The 12,796-nt window shown below is 49.2% G+C and overlaps 3 protein-coding genes across 4 annotated transcripts in view; all 3 read left to right on the forward strand.

The window, feature by feature from the left end:
- PHRF1 (PHD and ring finger domains 1) overlaps window positions 1-3,003 on the forward strand; it is a 32,690-nt gene extending 29,687 nt beyond the window's left edge. For both annotated transcript variants that reach the window (XM_086613012.1, XM_086613013.1), the window contains exons 17-18: window positions 719-847; window positions 2,051-3,003. In XM_086613012.1, coding sequence (XP_086469138.1) covers window positions 719-847; window positions 2,051-2,185 — 264 coding nt within the window. In that variant the 3' untranslated portion in view covers window positions 2,186-3,003. The remainder of the gene's footprint in view (window positions 1-718; window positions 848-2,050) is intronic.
- RPLP2 (ribosomal protein lateral stalk subunit P2) overlaps window positions 1-12,796 on the forward strand; it is a 161,243-nt gene that overhangs the window by 47,753 nt on the left and 100,694 nt on the right. The window lies entirely within an intron of this gene.
- Window positions 5,138-12,610, forward strand: LOC104376776 (malignant fibrous histiocytoma-amplified sequence 1 homolog). Its single transcript, XM_009983403.2, has 10 exons — window positions 5,138-5,156; window positions 6,165-7,044; window positions 7,664-7,955; window positions 8,369-8,555; window positions 9,597-9,787; window positions 9,890-10,377; window positions 10,986-11,143; window positions 11,657-11,816; window positions 12,258-12,328; window positions 12,429-12,610. The coding sequence occupies exons 1-10, from the start codon at window positions 5,138-5,140 to the stop codon at window positions 12,608-12,610; spliced, it is 2,628 nt and encodes an 875-aa protein (XP_009981705.2).

Consider the following 12,796-nt stretch of genomic DNA (forward strand, 5'->3'; position numbering starts at 1 on the left):
TTGAAATTAGTGTCAATTCTCATATCAGTCCTGTAGAGAGGGAAGGCTGTATCTTGCTGCTTATCAACACTGAAAATGCAGAGATAGTAAAATACTTTGGAGATTTTGCAATGCTCGTCCCTTGCTGCAGCTTTTGGGTTTGCTGTACTACACATAGTGGATGTTAACACAAGAACAAAAACTTCTTAGACAATTATTTTACTTTCTACCATAAAACAAAACAGTAAGATACTTTTTCCACTGAACCTGTTTATGAGCAGCAGTCTTCATGAACTTGTTTTGATAGAATACGTTCTGATGTCATCTGTAATCCTTAATTTATAGGCAACTGCAATTTTCAGAATGCCTTTAGAGCTACCTGATATGACTTGCTGCTTTTAGAATCTGATACCTTTTGATGGATGTATGTTTACTTCAGAGCTTTTGGAAAGGAAGGAGGAGACCAAAATTAGTAAGTGGACATAGTAGTCGCTTGACTGAATGAAACACGTTCTCCAAGACATCGATGAAATGTTACATAAAACAAGGATTCTTTGTAGTGCAGACTGGTTTTGTTTCAAGACTGCAGTTTACAGTACAGGAAATCACTTTGAGGTTAGCTCTTACTTGGGTCGTTGAAGTTGTGAAATGAGTATTTTCATTGTTAGAGCATTTCTAAGAAAAATAGATTCAGAAACCATTCCCAAGATAGCACAAGGTAATGAACTTCTCTTTGCAGTACATGAAGAAGCTTCACATGCAGGAAAGGGCTGTGGAAGAAGCAAAACTTGCAATTAAACCTTTTTACCAGAAGAGGGAGATTACAAAGGAAGAGTACAAGAATATTCTTCGAAAAGCAGTACAAAAGGTAAGGTGACAGTGAAATGAAGAGGAGGAGGAGGAGCTGTGCAGATCGTTAAATAAGCAGCAGTACTTTGGATTGCACTTGCCAGCTTCAACAGTTACGTGCTGTAACTGAGTAGCAAATCTTTGGACTCTGACTCATACTCTGCAGTCTTATGATGAGGCAATAGTTGCTCTAAGTAGGACTTGAGTGCTGCCATGGATGAGAGCTGTCATACTGTTCCTTTTAGAAGATTGTGTTTTCAGTGATCCAGAACATTGCTAAGCTTAAGCTGCCTAAGCTGAAATGTTACATGGTATGTGCTTTGGGTGAGTGATCGAATCTCTCTCATTAAAAACCTTGGCCAAAATCGTCAAGCTGTTTCTGAGAAAGTGGCAAAATGCTTTTGTGCATTAATTCCTTCAGCATCTGTAGTGTCTGTGAACTTTGGAAGAGGGACTTGCAATTTGGCTGGTGTTGACTCTTGTCTCAAATCTTAGTGCTGACCAGATCGTGGCTAAAAAAAGACTTGATCAGCAGGTAATGTTGTCTTGTGAGAGCAAGTGATGCTCTTGTGGTCAAGGCAGATAAATGATACCCCAGAGAACTGTATTCTCTCCCTGCTCTGCATTCTTGGTATCACTGGGAAATTCCATCATAATTGAAATTCCTGAGATAATGGCTGCAATTTCACATCCTCTACGTGACCCATATGAACCTCAGGTGTAGTCTGTAGGAGAGGTGAGCAACACCAGTTGCTGCTTAAGTCAATGTGAACACTGATATCAAAGTGCTTTGTAGGGTCCGTTCTCTTTCTCCTACATTTCAAAATGGGCCCTCAAAACTGCTGGATTCCTTTAATCTGAGCATCACTTCCTCAAAATCATCAGAAAATGGGAAATCAACACTTCCTTCGTTACCATGTGTTGTGTAAAACTGGCTGGACAGAAAAGTCTGTAGTAAAAATGAATAATTCTGCTTTTGGAGATGCTTCTGCATTCAGTTGGTGCTAGGTAGATAAGCCCTGGGCCATTTCTAGAGTGCTTGAAGTAAAATACTACTTTTATCCTTGTTGAGTTTTCCACTTTATGTATCCCACTATGAGACTCAAGGGCCTGTGCAGGAATGGATTCCCCTGGGAAGCTCAGGGCCTCTCTGTTACGTGTCTGTTGCCTGGACTGCTATAGTGCTGTTAATTGACCAAATGCCTCTTCTCATCCTTTGTAGATCTGCCACAGCAAAAGCGGAGAGATCAACCCTATGAAGGTGGCTAATCTGGTGAAGGCGTACGTGGAAAAATACAAACACATGAGGAAACATAAGAAATCTGATGGTGAAGATACACGTGAAGTGGAAAATTGAGAGCAAGCCCCAGTCAGCATGACTCGGGCTGAACTTACGCTGGCTGCGAACACTCTGCCAGAGGGAATAATGGGAATAACAGATCTGCAGTCCCATCTCGTTGAAAATAAAGCGCAGTGAAGCAAGATGATAATAGGACTTATCTATGGAACTTCTTTTGAATTGTTTCCATATGGGAATGAACTTGGGGTTTTTTTTGATTACCTACAGATGTAGAACTAAATAACAATCAAATGCCTCAGACCAGCAGAGTAATTCGAGGGGGAACACAGAAGAGATTAATGTTTGAGACTCCCGGATTGCTACAGTTTTCAGGGTTACTTTGATCACATTTTCGGGCTGTGCACCTGTCTTGCTAAAAGTTTGAAACTGGACACCACTTTTCATATACAGTACATTGAGAGCTGTATACTGTTCCCCTTGTGTTTATTTATCAAAATATGGATTGTCTTTAGAAACTTCTGATTTAATACTTGAAATGTTGTATTTTTAGCCCATTCGATGGTGAGCGAAGCTTTACTTGCTCTGTCATTTGGGGATTGCAGAAATGAGCTAACCTTTATAAACTGACTTCAGAAACACTGCTCAAGCCGTGGTGTTTATTTACGTTCTGTTGGAAGTATCTTGTTAGTGAAAAGTTTCGTTTCGGGGTGGGAGACTGTGTTGCACTTCTGTAAATAATGCACTGATGGCTGGTTTTGTGTCTGCCTTTCAGGAAAAAACGAAACAAAAAGCAAGCATTGTGAATTTTCAGTAACAAGCCGGAGGGGTAAGGTCGGACTGTTGTACAAAGCAGAAATGTGACAGAATTTATAAAGTTATTTTGAATGGTTTGAGTTCTATAGCAGGTGTCATTTGTTTGTCTTACAGCTACCTCTTGCCCTGACTGTTCTACATAAACCTGCACACTTGGCTTTTGCATAAGGAATACAGTGTTTGTAGAAGAGGTTTGGGGTTGGATAAGTAATTGTTCCTCCTCCTCTGTAGGAGGACTGGTTTTCCTATCAAGAAAAGTCCAGCACACGCACTGACTTCACCTGGCTCTCTTTGAAAGCACTCCTTGTCCACATGTACTGCATGAAATACAGTCACAGATATATCCAGCACCCTTGAACCTGACAAAAAGCACCATTTCCCATCGGACTGTGCTAGGGAGAAGACATTTAACAGGGAAGCTGTAGAGAAAACCAGTAAGTTACAACTTAGAAACTGGCTTTCTCTTCAACAGAAGGTGAGTGTATGTGGCCTGTTGGGCCAGATGGCAGCAACACATCTTACGTGAGGGCTTTCCAGACTTCTTAAAGTGGACTTGGAAACTGCCCTCTTCGAGGACAGTCTTGCTGCTTGTCTTCAAAGAGAAAACAGGTTGTCTGGGATGAGTTTTAGAAAGTGAATAACTGCAGATCTTATTTTTCTTTTCCTGGTGAGCATAGGAAAGCTCACAAATAGCAAGACCTTTGATCCCTTGCTGGCATTCCTAAGTTTTCAGTGAACTCTGACTTCCATCGTAAGATTTTTGTCTGCATACTGTAATTTGGCTGTGGTTCCAAGTAGCTGGATGTTTTGTGGACTTTTTATTTATTTTTATTTTATTTAAACAAAACAAGCCTATATACCAGTACTGTCTGGACTGGCAAAACACTTGACTCCCATTATTCACCATCCTACAGAAGTGTTTACGGATGAGCCCTGAGCATTTTGGAGTTGATCTTCCTTGGCTCTGTTTGCTTCCTGTATAAAAGTGCAGCCTGAATGGAGCATAAGGTGTTGATTCTTTGAAGTTTTTGGAACAAAGGCTCGCTAAGACTGCAAAAGAATAGCTGAAATTTAGTATTAAAGCTAAACTTGTAGCTAGAATATCTGTCTAGGAGATGGGTGTGGGGTTGTAAATACCAACACTGCTGATAGATTCCTTGACGAAATTAAGTTCGGGAACTTTATGGTACTGTTGGTACAGGAATGGGAGAACACGATCTAGTTGTGAATACACTTAGGCTGGAAATTGGACCCCTTTGGATTCTGGAATAACCTGCCTGCAGGACTGAAAAAGGGTAGGTGGTGTGAAAAACAATGTTTGATCAGATAATAGAAGCAACCACACAGTTGCCCAGGAAGATGACGTCAATCTGTTTTGTTTCTCGGGCTGATTTACTGCCTTAAATTCCTGATTGGTGTTGGCCTTGAATTAGCAGTAAAGATAACAGTCTGTCGTGAGCTGTGTTAGAAGTCCTTACAGCACATGTGCTCCTAAATTTCTGTTACCTCTACACCTGCCACTGCCTGCAGGAGCAATGCAGCTGAAAACTGTCTCATCTTCCGCATGTGCTTTTCCCTGTAGTTGTGTAACAACCACCCTGGTTCATTCTGTCTACTGTTAAAAATCAGTCCATCCAGTTGTAAGCTGCCCCTTGGGAGAAGCAATGAGAAACACCTAAAAATGCCTCTTCTGGCACGTTCTACAAAACAGATTTTCTAGTATACTGTGTACACTATTTGCTTTTTTTTCCTTTTTTTTTTTCTTTCTTCCTGGTCAACCCTCTTGGATCAGATGCCACCAGTTTAAGGGAAGAAATCTTTCTTATTCAAAATGTACAGTAGTTTGGTAGTAGCGTAACCTCTTGTTAGTGTCCTTTCCCTCCTCTGCAACAGAGGTAACACCAAAAGCTCATTTAGCAAAGGCAGAGACGCTGCTGTAAGAAGTTGACTCCAGGGCTGCTCTGCCACCATCTTTGTCTCGTAGGTGGCCTCCCCATCTGCTTTCGGGACATACCATGGCCCTGGTATCTGGCCAGAGGTGCTTGGGTTGTTAGGAGCTGCTCTGAGGACGGATGGAGAAAGAGAGGGTGGGGTTCCCAGGCAGAGCTCAGGGAGGCGGGGAGCGGAATGAGAGGAGGAAGCGAAAGGGGAGGCTGAGCGAGCAGGAGGATCCAGCTGGTGCCACGCTGCAGGGCCATGGCCCAGCCCAGAGCCTGTGAGTAGCTGCTCTGGTCCAGAGCGGTGGTGGGAGCCCTTTGGCTTGTCTCTCTGATAGCGCTGGTGGAGAGACTGGGCACTTGGGAGAGGGCGAGAGCTTGTGTTCCTGCTGGGCTCGTTGCACATCCTAGGTTTAGGTGGTGATGCTGAGAACCGACGCAGAGTCGGTCCTGAGCAGGGTGCCTTGCGCAAGGGGATGTGCACTCAGCATCATCCGATGAGGAAGTGAAACGAGGGAGAGGAAAGCAAATCTTGACCATGTTTTGTTCTAGCATCGTGCAGTCCCCATCCCACATCCCGCTGGCGCTCTTCTCACTTGCAAACCTCTCTGCTCTGAACGCCCTCCTTTTGGGAATGTTCTCAGCCATCACTGAGCCTCTTCACGTGCGCCGGGTCCTGCGGGGAACCCCACTGTCCCTGCGTTATTTCCCCGGTCTCCCAGGACTGGGAACATCTCTGGGAGGAATTGCAGCGTGCATCTGGCGTGAGGGGAGGATGTGAGAGAGGAAGTGTCTGCACTCACTGGCCCTGGCCTCAACGCATCTTCCCAGCTGTGGTTGGGGGCTGAGGGCAGGCTGGGTGAGTTGTTTGGAGAGCAGCTCTGCTCCTGATGTTGGCTTTGCTCTGCCAGCCCGCTGCGGGGATTAGAAACCTGCTGGTTTCAGGGTAGATGCATGTGTGGCTGGAGCTCTTGCAGTGCTTTGATGAGAGCAAAGCTGTTGATGTGACGCTTGAGCTACAGATCAATATCTGGTGGGCACCGTTTCTTCCTGTGTCTTCAGACCCAGACAAGATCAAGAGGCTTTGTTTCCTCTCTTGAGAGGATACAGGAGCTGCTCAAGCACCAGCTGTGGTCCTGCTGTTCAACCAGCTCCTGTGTTTTGCCTCTACTTTTCTGTGCTGGCCGAAACGATCCCAAAATCGTGCAGGCCTCAAGGGAAAAAATGGTCTGCAACCCAAAGCGTGAAAGTCGCTCTTAACCACCTTCCCTATCCCATCCATCCAGGTCAGGAGCAGGAGGACACTTTGCGTGAAGTAACTCTCTCTACCCAGCGGCTGCGCGTGCTGCCTCCGGCAGTCCTGAGCAACCCCGCGCTGGAGAGCCTTGACCTCGACAGGAACAAGCTCAGGAGCATCACCGGCATTTCTAAGCTTTGCAACCTGAAGAAGCTGATACTGTCCAAGAACGAGATTGTGGACTTTCCCAATGAAATCCAGAGCCTGGTCTGTTTAGAGAAGCTCGAGCTGAATCAGAACCAAATCCGAGTCATCCCAGAAGGGGTTTTTTCCCATCTCCCCAGGCTTAAACACTTGCGGCTGAACAACAACCGTCTCAGTGCTCTCCCCAGGGACCTGGCAGCATGTCGAGGCAGCCTCCAGTACCTCAACATCTCCAACAACCTGTTCCGGACCTTTCCTCAGCCTGTCCTGCAGCTGACACGCTTACAGGAGTTCCACGTGCAGAATAATGCCTTTCGCCAGCTTCCCGAGGAGCTCTTCCAGGGGCAGGCTCTAAAAATGTTCAAGGCCAATGGGAACCCCCTCCGGAAGCCGCCCAGTGAAGTGTGCGCTGGTGGCATCCAGCAGATCCGGAATTACTTCTGCCAGCTTCGACATGGTTTGGGGCAGGAGGACAAGAGGGTCAAGACTATGTTCCTGGGGGCCTCGCTGGCAGGCAAGTCCACTATCTGCAAAAGCCTGAAGCAAGGGCAAACCAAACTGGTGCCCAAGGAAGAGCGAACAGTTGGGATAGAGATCAGCGAGTTCCAGATCGAGGACTTCACCTTTCTCTTCTGGGACTTCGCTGGGCAGCTGGAGTACTACATGACTCACCATGTGTTCATCACCCCACAGGCGCTTGTCATACTCGTCATCAATCTCCACATGTAAGTGCTGAGCTGGTCTGGTTTCAAAGTGGAGTGGGAGAATAAAGGGGATGGGGAAGTTTTCCCATGCACAGGTTCACACCATTTCCAGTGGACCTCGATGCTTGGTCTTCTCACTGCTGGAGTAGCTAGCTCTCCCTCTCCCCCTTTCTGCAGATCACTCTTCTAGTTAAGCCACTAGATCTGTCATCACAGATCTAACATCAGAGTCCTCTGTTCCGAGGAGTTAGATGAGCATTAAATGCTTATGTGACAATTGATGCCCATCTAAATGGCTTTGCTTTCTGCCCTGGAAGTACCTCTGCGAGCCCTTCTGTATCTTGTGGTGCTCCCTGAACGTGGAGGTGGCATCAGGCTTGGGCTTTGCAGTACAGAGGGATGCTCCCAGCCCCAGCAGGCATGGACTCTGCTACCCCATAGCTTTAACTGGCTTAGCTTAAGGATGGGAAACTTAAGGATGAGCTTGGATACGGCACATGATCTTAGGAGATCTGAGCTCTTCTCCAGCAAGCCCCTGGGACAGCACAGGGTGCATGGTCAGGCCTGTGCTGGTGGTGGTTGGCTGGAGATCCAGAGAGTTAGACATGAATTCGAGATTTTTCTTTCTCTCCCTCCCCAGGTACCAAACTAATGACAAGACTTTCAAGGAACTTGTCGGTTTCTGGATCAACAACCTGTCCATGCGAGTCCCAAACTCGGTGGTGCTTCCTGTGGGAACCCATGTGGACTGCTGCCGGGAAGAAGAGGTGGAGGAGAAAAGGCGTGACATCATGGCCAAGATCGAGGTCATGCTGGCAGAGAGAAAAAGCAACCTTGCTCACTTCATCGACAACCTGGAGGGCAGTGAGGAGCCCGAGTTTTACATGGACCAGTGGGAGAGGCTGAAGGAGATGGAGAGCTGCATGTTAACCGTAGGGCTGAGATTATCACGGTTCCTTGCTGTCTGTGGTCACCCTGTTGTCTCTGGCAGCCCGGTGTGTGCTACTGGTGATGGTGACCTGGTGCTAATTCGTAAGGCTGCTACTGCAGCCACTCCCTGGGGCTGGGGAGGACATGGTAACCCCTGGCTGTGACCTGCTGGGTGCTTGTCCCTGCTCAGTGATGGGCATCTCCTCCTGCCTGGGGAGGAGTGTGAAGGGGCATTTACCATCCTCAGGTGATTTTCCAGGAGCTGCTGCAGAGCAAAGGTGTGAAGGCAGCACCCTCTGAAGCTGAGCCAGCAGTGTGTCCCATCCCTGGTGACCTCCTTGGCATCAGGTTCCTCCTTTACCTTGCAGGCTCCTCTGGATGTGCTTTTGGCAGGTGTGTGCTTTCTCTCTTCCAGATATTAAACTTAGTTGCTGTCAACTGCACGGATCACCATGATATCAAAAAGCTCGAGGCCACTATTCTGGAACATGTGAAGAATGAGGAGGTCTTCCCTGAGGTCATCCGAGTGCTGCCGCCCATCTACAAGCAGGTGGAAACTGCCATTGTAGATATCGCGCAGAGTGAGGAGATGGCAGTCCATGGTGAGTAGTCCCTCGCCCCCACCACACCTTCCTGGGAGGAGCTGCTGTCCTGTGGCTGGGACAAGGTCTCTGGTGCTTGCTGCACCTTCTGGCTCCATTCGCGTGGTGGTGGTGGGGTCACTGCTGAAGACCTTGCAGTCTTATTGCTGGAGCATTAATTGCTATGACTCAGCTCTGTCATTATGAGCATCTGCCTCCAAGGCAGGTGCCTAGGAAAAAGCATAGGAAAAGGCCAAGCATGTCTTCACCAGGAGGCTCTGCCAACATCTGCCAACCTGTGGCTGGAGGTACCCTGAGCTGGCCGTGTTGCCTGGTTTGTTTCTTTCCAGTAATGTTGTTTTTCCCCTTTGCACTGTACAGGCAATTCAAAAATCTTACAGGAAGGAGCTCCACAGCTTTAATGCTTCTGTGTGGTTTCCAAACCTACGTCCTGCTCACTTTATTTAACGTCCCCTACCCTCCCTAGCCCCTTCTCCGTGTGTCCTGTGACTTAGCAGGACCTGTAGTGAGGAGCCCTGGCTCCTCCCTTACTTACCTAAAGCAGGTGTGAACACCACCAGTGCCTGGTGTCATCTCTGGCTCCCCTGACCACAGCAGGGTTAGAGGATGAGGCGCAAATGCTTTTCTTTTGAGGAGATGAGCCAGGTTCTGTTGTCTCTCTGGCTGCAAGACTCAATGACAAGCTGCGGTTTAACTGGCAATCCCAGGTTTTCTGGTGGGAAACAAACCTGCTCTTTCAAACAATGAAAAAAAACCCAATATTAGCCTCATTTTTCAGATGTGCCATTGAGGTCAGGGCACACTGTTGGCACTACTGAGGCAAGGCAAGACCATGTGAGCTGCAGGGTGGTGGTGGGACAGCTGATGATGGGCAGAGCATTTTGAGCCACAGCCACCGAGCATTGTGCTGGTCCCAGCTGCTTCCGCAGGGATGACATGGGTGACATTGAGTGCTGCTGGTTTTTGTTGGCTCTCTGAAGCATCTGCCTTGGAATGCTGGTGTCCGAGAGTCATGTGCTGAGCTCCCACATCTTCCTCTAGGCATGATGGACCTCCAACATCTGCTCAGCAAACTCTCCCAGTGCGAGCACCTGGCCAACCTCAGCAGAGAGCTTCTCCAGGACATTTTGCGGTACCTCCACCGCATCGGGCTTGTCGTGTGGTATGAGGAAATCAAGCACCTGGAAAGCACTGTTTTTCTCCAGCCTACCTTCCTAATAACTATGTTCAAGGTGAATGGGGGGATCAGGACCAACATCTCTGCAGGGCCCAAGCTCTGCAGCTTTTCTGGGCTCCTCTCATTGCTGCTTCTTCTCTCCTTCTCTTCACACCAGCTCCTTGTGAGGTACCAGCTAGTCCAGCAGCTCGAGTGCATCCCTGTGGACACGCTGATCGGGGAACACACCACTCTCAGAGACAGGTCCAACTGGGTGTGGACCTTCAAGTCAAAGGCAATGCTGTGCCACCGGGCCGTGCGTGCCTTGGTGAAGCACCAGCTCTCTTTAGAAGGGATGCAGGATGTTTTCGAGGAAATCATGGAACACAGGCCCCACAGAGGGAGAGGGAAGCTCTTCAGCCTCCTGGAGCACTTTGAGCTCTGCCTGGAGGTGAGGCACGCCAAAGCACTCAACCCACAGGCCAGTGAGTTTGTGCCTGGGAAGCCATGGGAGACAACATGGAGCCAAGGCGAGTCCTGGTACTTGTTCCCAACCTATCTGAACCAGACCGAAGAGGTCTCTAAGGTGTGGGGAGGAGATCATCCTGAGGACCTCCACATCCGTGCCTACTTCTCGCCCGAAATACCTGAGGGTTTCTTCCAGAGGTAAGCAGTGGTTGGTTTCCAGCCCTCGATGAGTTTACGTGGTTCAGGATTTGCTGGGCACATCGTCAGCGTGACTGTCAGCAAGCCCTTGGCTGTTGAGACCATATCAGCTGAGGCATGAAGCTGGGACTCAGGAGACCAGGGTGGCTTCTCAGCCCTGCCACAGATGCGTGGAGCTCTGGATGAACCATTCCGGTGTTCATTGCTTGGACGTGAGCAAGGACCACACTCCTTCTGGTTCACCTTTCATCTGGGGTGCGTTTCAACTAGCCTGTGCCCATCCAGGCAGTCAGAGGTCTCTCAGTCCCACTTGACAATGGTCCAGTTTCTACAGGCACTGGGACTGCTCCAGTTTCTGGAAGGTCCCCTGTCCTTGTGGGGTTCTCAACTTTTGTCCAGAGTTTTATCTAATGGCCAAACCTGGAAGGAGCTCTTGGCTTAAGAGGCTGCTCCTGATGCTTGAGCTTTTAGTAGGGCAAGGTCCTCATTGGATGTCTGCCTCTGTTTCTACTGAAATTTGGTTCATATTTTTCAGGTCCACCTGGTGCCACGCCTTCTCCCAGTGTTAGGGAGGAGGGTAGTAAAAGCCATGGGCACTTTTCTTGCAGGTTCCTGGTGAAAGCTTGCTCCTTCTACTCCACATACTGGGTGGCCAAGGCAACCTGCTTGCTCATATGCAACGGCAAACCTCTGCTGATCAAAGCGAATAACCAGAGGGCCTACAGCTACCTGGAACTCCGGGGCAGGAAGCCAGCAGGAAGGACAGGTAACAATCTCTGAGCCTTATTTCATGACTCCTAACCACGTCTTGCCTTAGCTCCCCCCCACCACCTCCACCCCTCCGGGCAGAGCGTCCCAGAAGCCTCTGTCACATCTCCTCGTATGGCCAGGGTCCACCAGCAGTTCAATTAAAGATTTCTCCTTTCTCCATGCAACCTGGTCAGGATTCCTCTCAAGGTAACACATGAAAGTGGAAAGTCACGTTTGCAGACTTCTCATGGAGCAAATGGGTCATCCTTCCCCATAAGGACCCAATAAAGTACAGTCTCAGCCTGGGTCTCCAAGTGATAAGCCAAAGAGCCATCTGAGTTTGAGAGCTCTTCCAGCATATCTTTAAATTCCCTTTGAAGGCTGATGGGCCTTGGTTAACTTGAGAAACGGAGCTGGTCCCACTGTGGTCTGGTGGGCTGGAAGCGATGCGCGCATCACCACAGCACCTCTGGGGCTGCTGCGGTTGGGTGGCTGTGAGTAAGTTAGACATTCTCCTTTTGCCTGAAAGGTTTCCAGGTTGCCTGGGACTTCCTCATGGCAGTTGTGTTCATCGTCCAGAAGCTTGCTGAGGAGTGGCCCGGGCTGCACTTGTGTGTGAAGACCCCCTGCCGAACGGCCGGCTGTCCCGCGGAACTCATCTGGCCAGACATGGATGGCACAAACGCCATGTACGTATGCGCTGTGCCCCTCCCAGCCAAGGGCTGGAGCCAGGTGGTTGCTACGACAATGCTGGTGGAGCTGGTCAGTTCCTCAAAGCCATGTGAAATTAGTTGCAAAACTCACTGGACACTACGCTGCCCTTCTCCTGACCAAACCAGCCCATATCCCATGTGATGTCAGCATTTACTTGTGTGGGAAATTCAAGCATGGAAAGAAAGGTGAAAATGTTGAGACACTGGGGCTCAGGCACATAATGTCTGCTCTGGCCAGGTGCCCACACATCCCCTATTTCATGAAGGTTTTCAGGCATCTGGTAAGGCAGCAGCCATCCCACCAACGGTGGGACCTCAGGTCAGGGTGGAAAGAGGGACCCTCTTCCATCTCCTTGGCATTGTCAAGCTGAGGGCAGCTCCTGCTCCTCCTTCTTCTCGGGGCTTTTTCCTCCACAGCACCAAAGAAGATGTTAAAACCTGTGGGACCTGCGGGCACTGCTTTGGTGCAGAGCTGCTCCTGCCCAAAGGTGAGTCATGGTCCTGGGTTTGCGTCAAACCAGTGCTCGGCAGGGAGGGCTGAGGGTTTCCTGGAGCTGAAGTGCTGATGGTGGGCCCCCATTCCCACAGTGCCTAAGCAGCTGGAGGAGCCCCCGGCGCAGCCTTCTGCTCACTATTACGTGACAAGCTATGGGACCACCACCTTTGGGCCCAGCAGCATCCAGGTCAATCAGCAGGTAAGGAGACTGCCACCTCCCCTTGCCCCAGGTCCAACACTGGTAGCCAGGCTCGTCCTCTCCCCTCGCTCCTGAAATGAGGGGGTGCAGCTGCCTGCTCCGTCTTCAGGCAGTACTCTGGTTACCATGCTCCTTCCTGGGATACCACCATCTCTGTGCCTCAGAGCCGAGCTCTGGGTGCTGTGTGTTGTAGTTACTGCCTTATTTTTCCAGAACATCTCCAGTGATTAACTCGGGGCCAGCGGGGAGGAGCTCGCCGAA

Source organism: Tauraco erythrolophus, chromosome 6 (assembly GCF_009769465.1).
Source record: "Tauraco erythrolophus isolate bTauEry1 chromosome 6, bTauEry1.pri, whole genome shotgun sequence".
NCBI classification, from domain to species: Eukaryota; Metazoa; Chordata; class Aves; order Musophagiformes; family Musophagidae; genus Tauraco; species Tauraco erythrolophus.

Coding starts and splice junctions, on each gene's coding strand:
- LOC104376776 (XM_009983403.2), top strand. Junction 10,378..10,985: donor CCTGAGGGTTTCTTCCAGAG/GTAAGCAGTGGT, acceptor CTTTTCTTGCAG/GTTCCTGGTGAAAGCTTGCT. Junction 11,144..11,656: donor GAAGCCAGCAGGAAGGACAG/GTAACAATCTCT, acceptor TTTGCCTGAAAG/GTTTCCAGGTTGCCTGGGAC.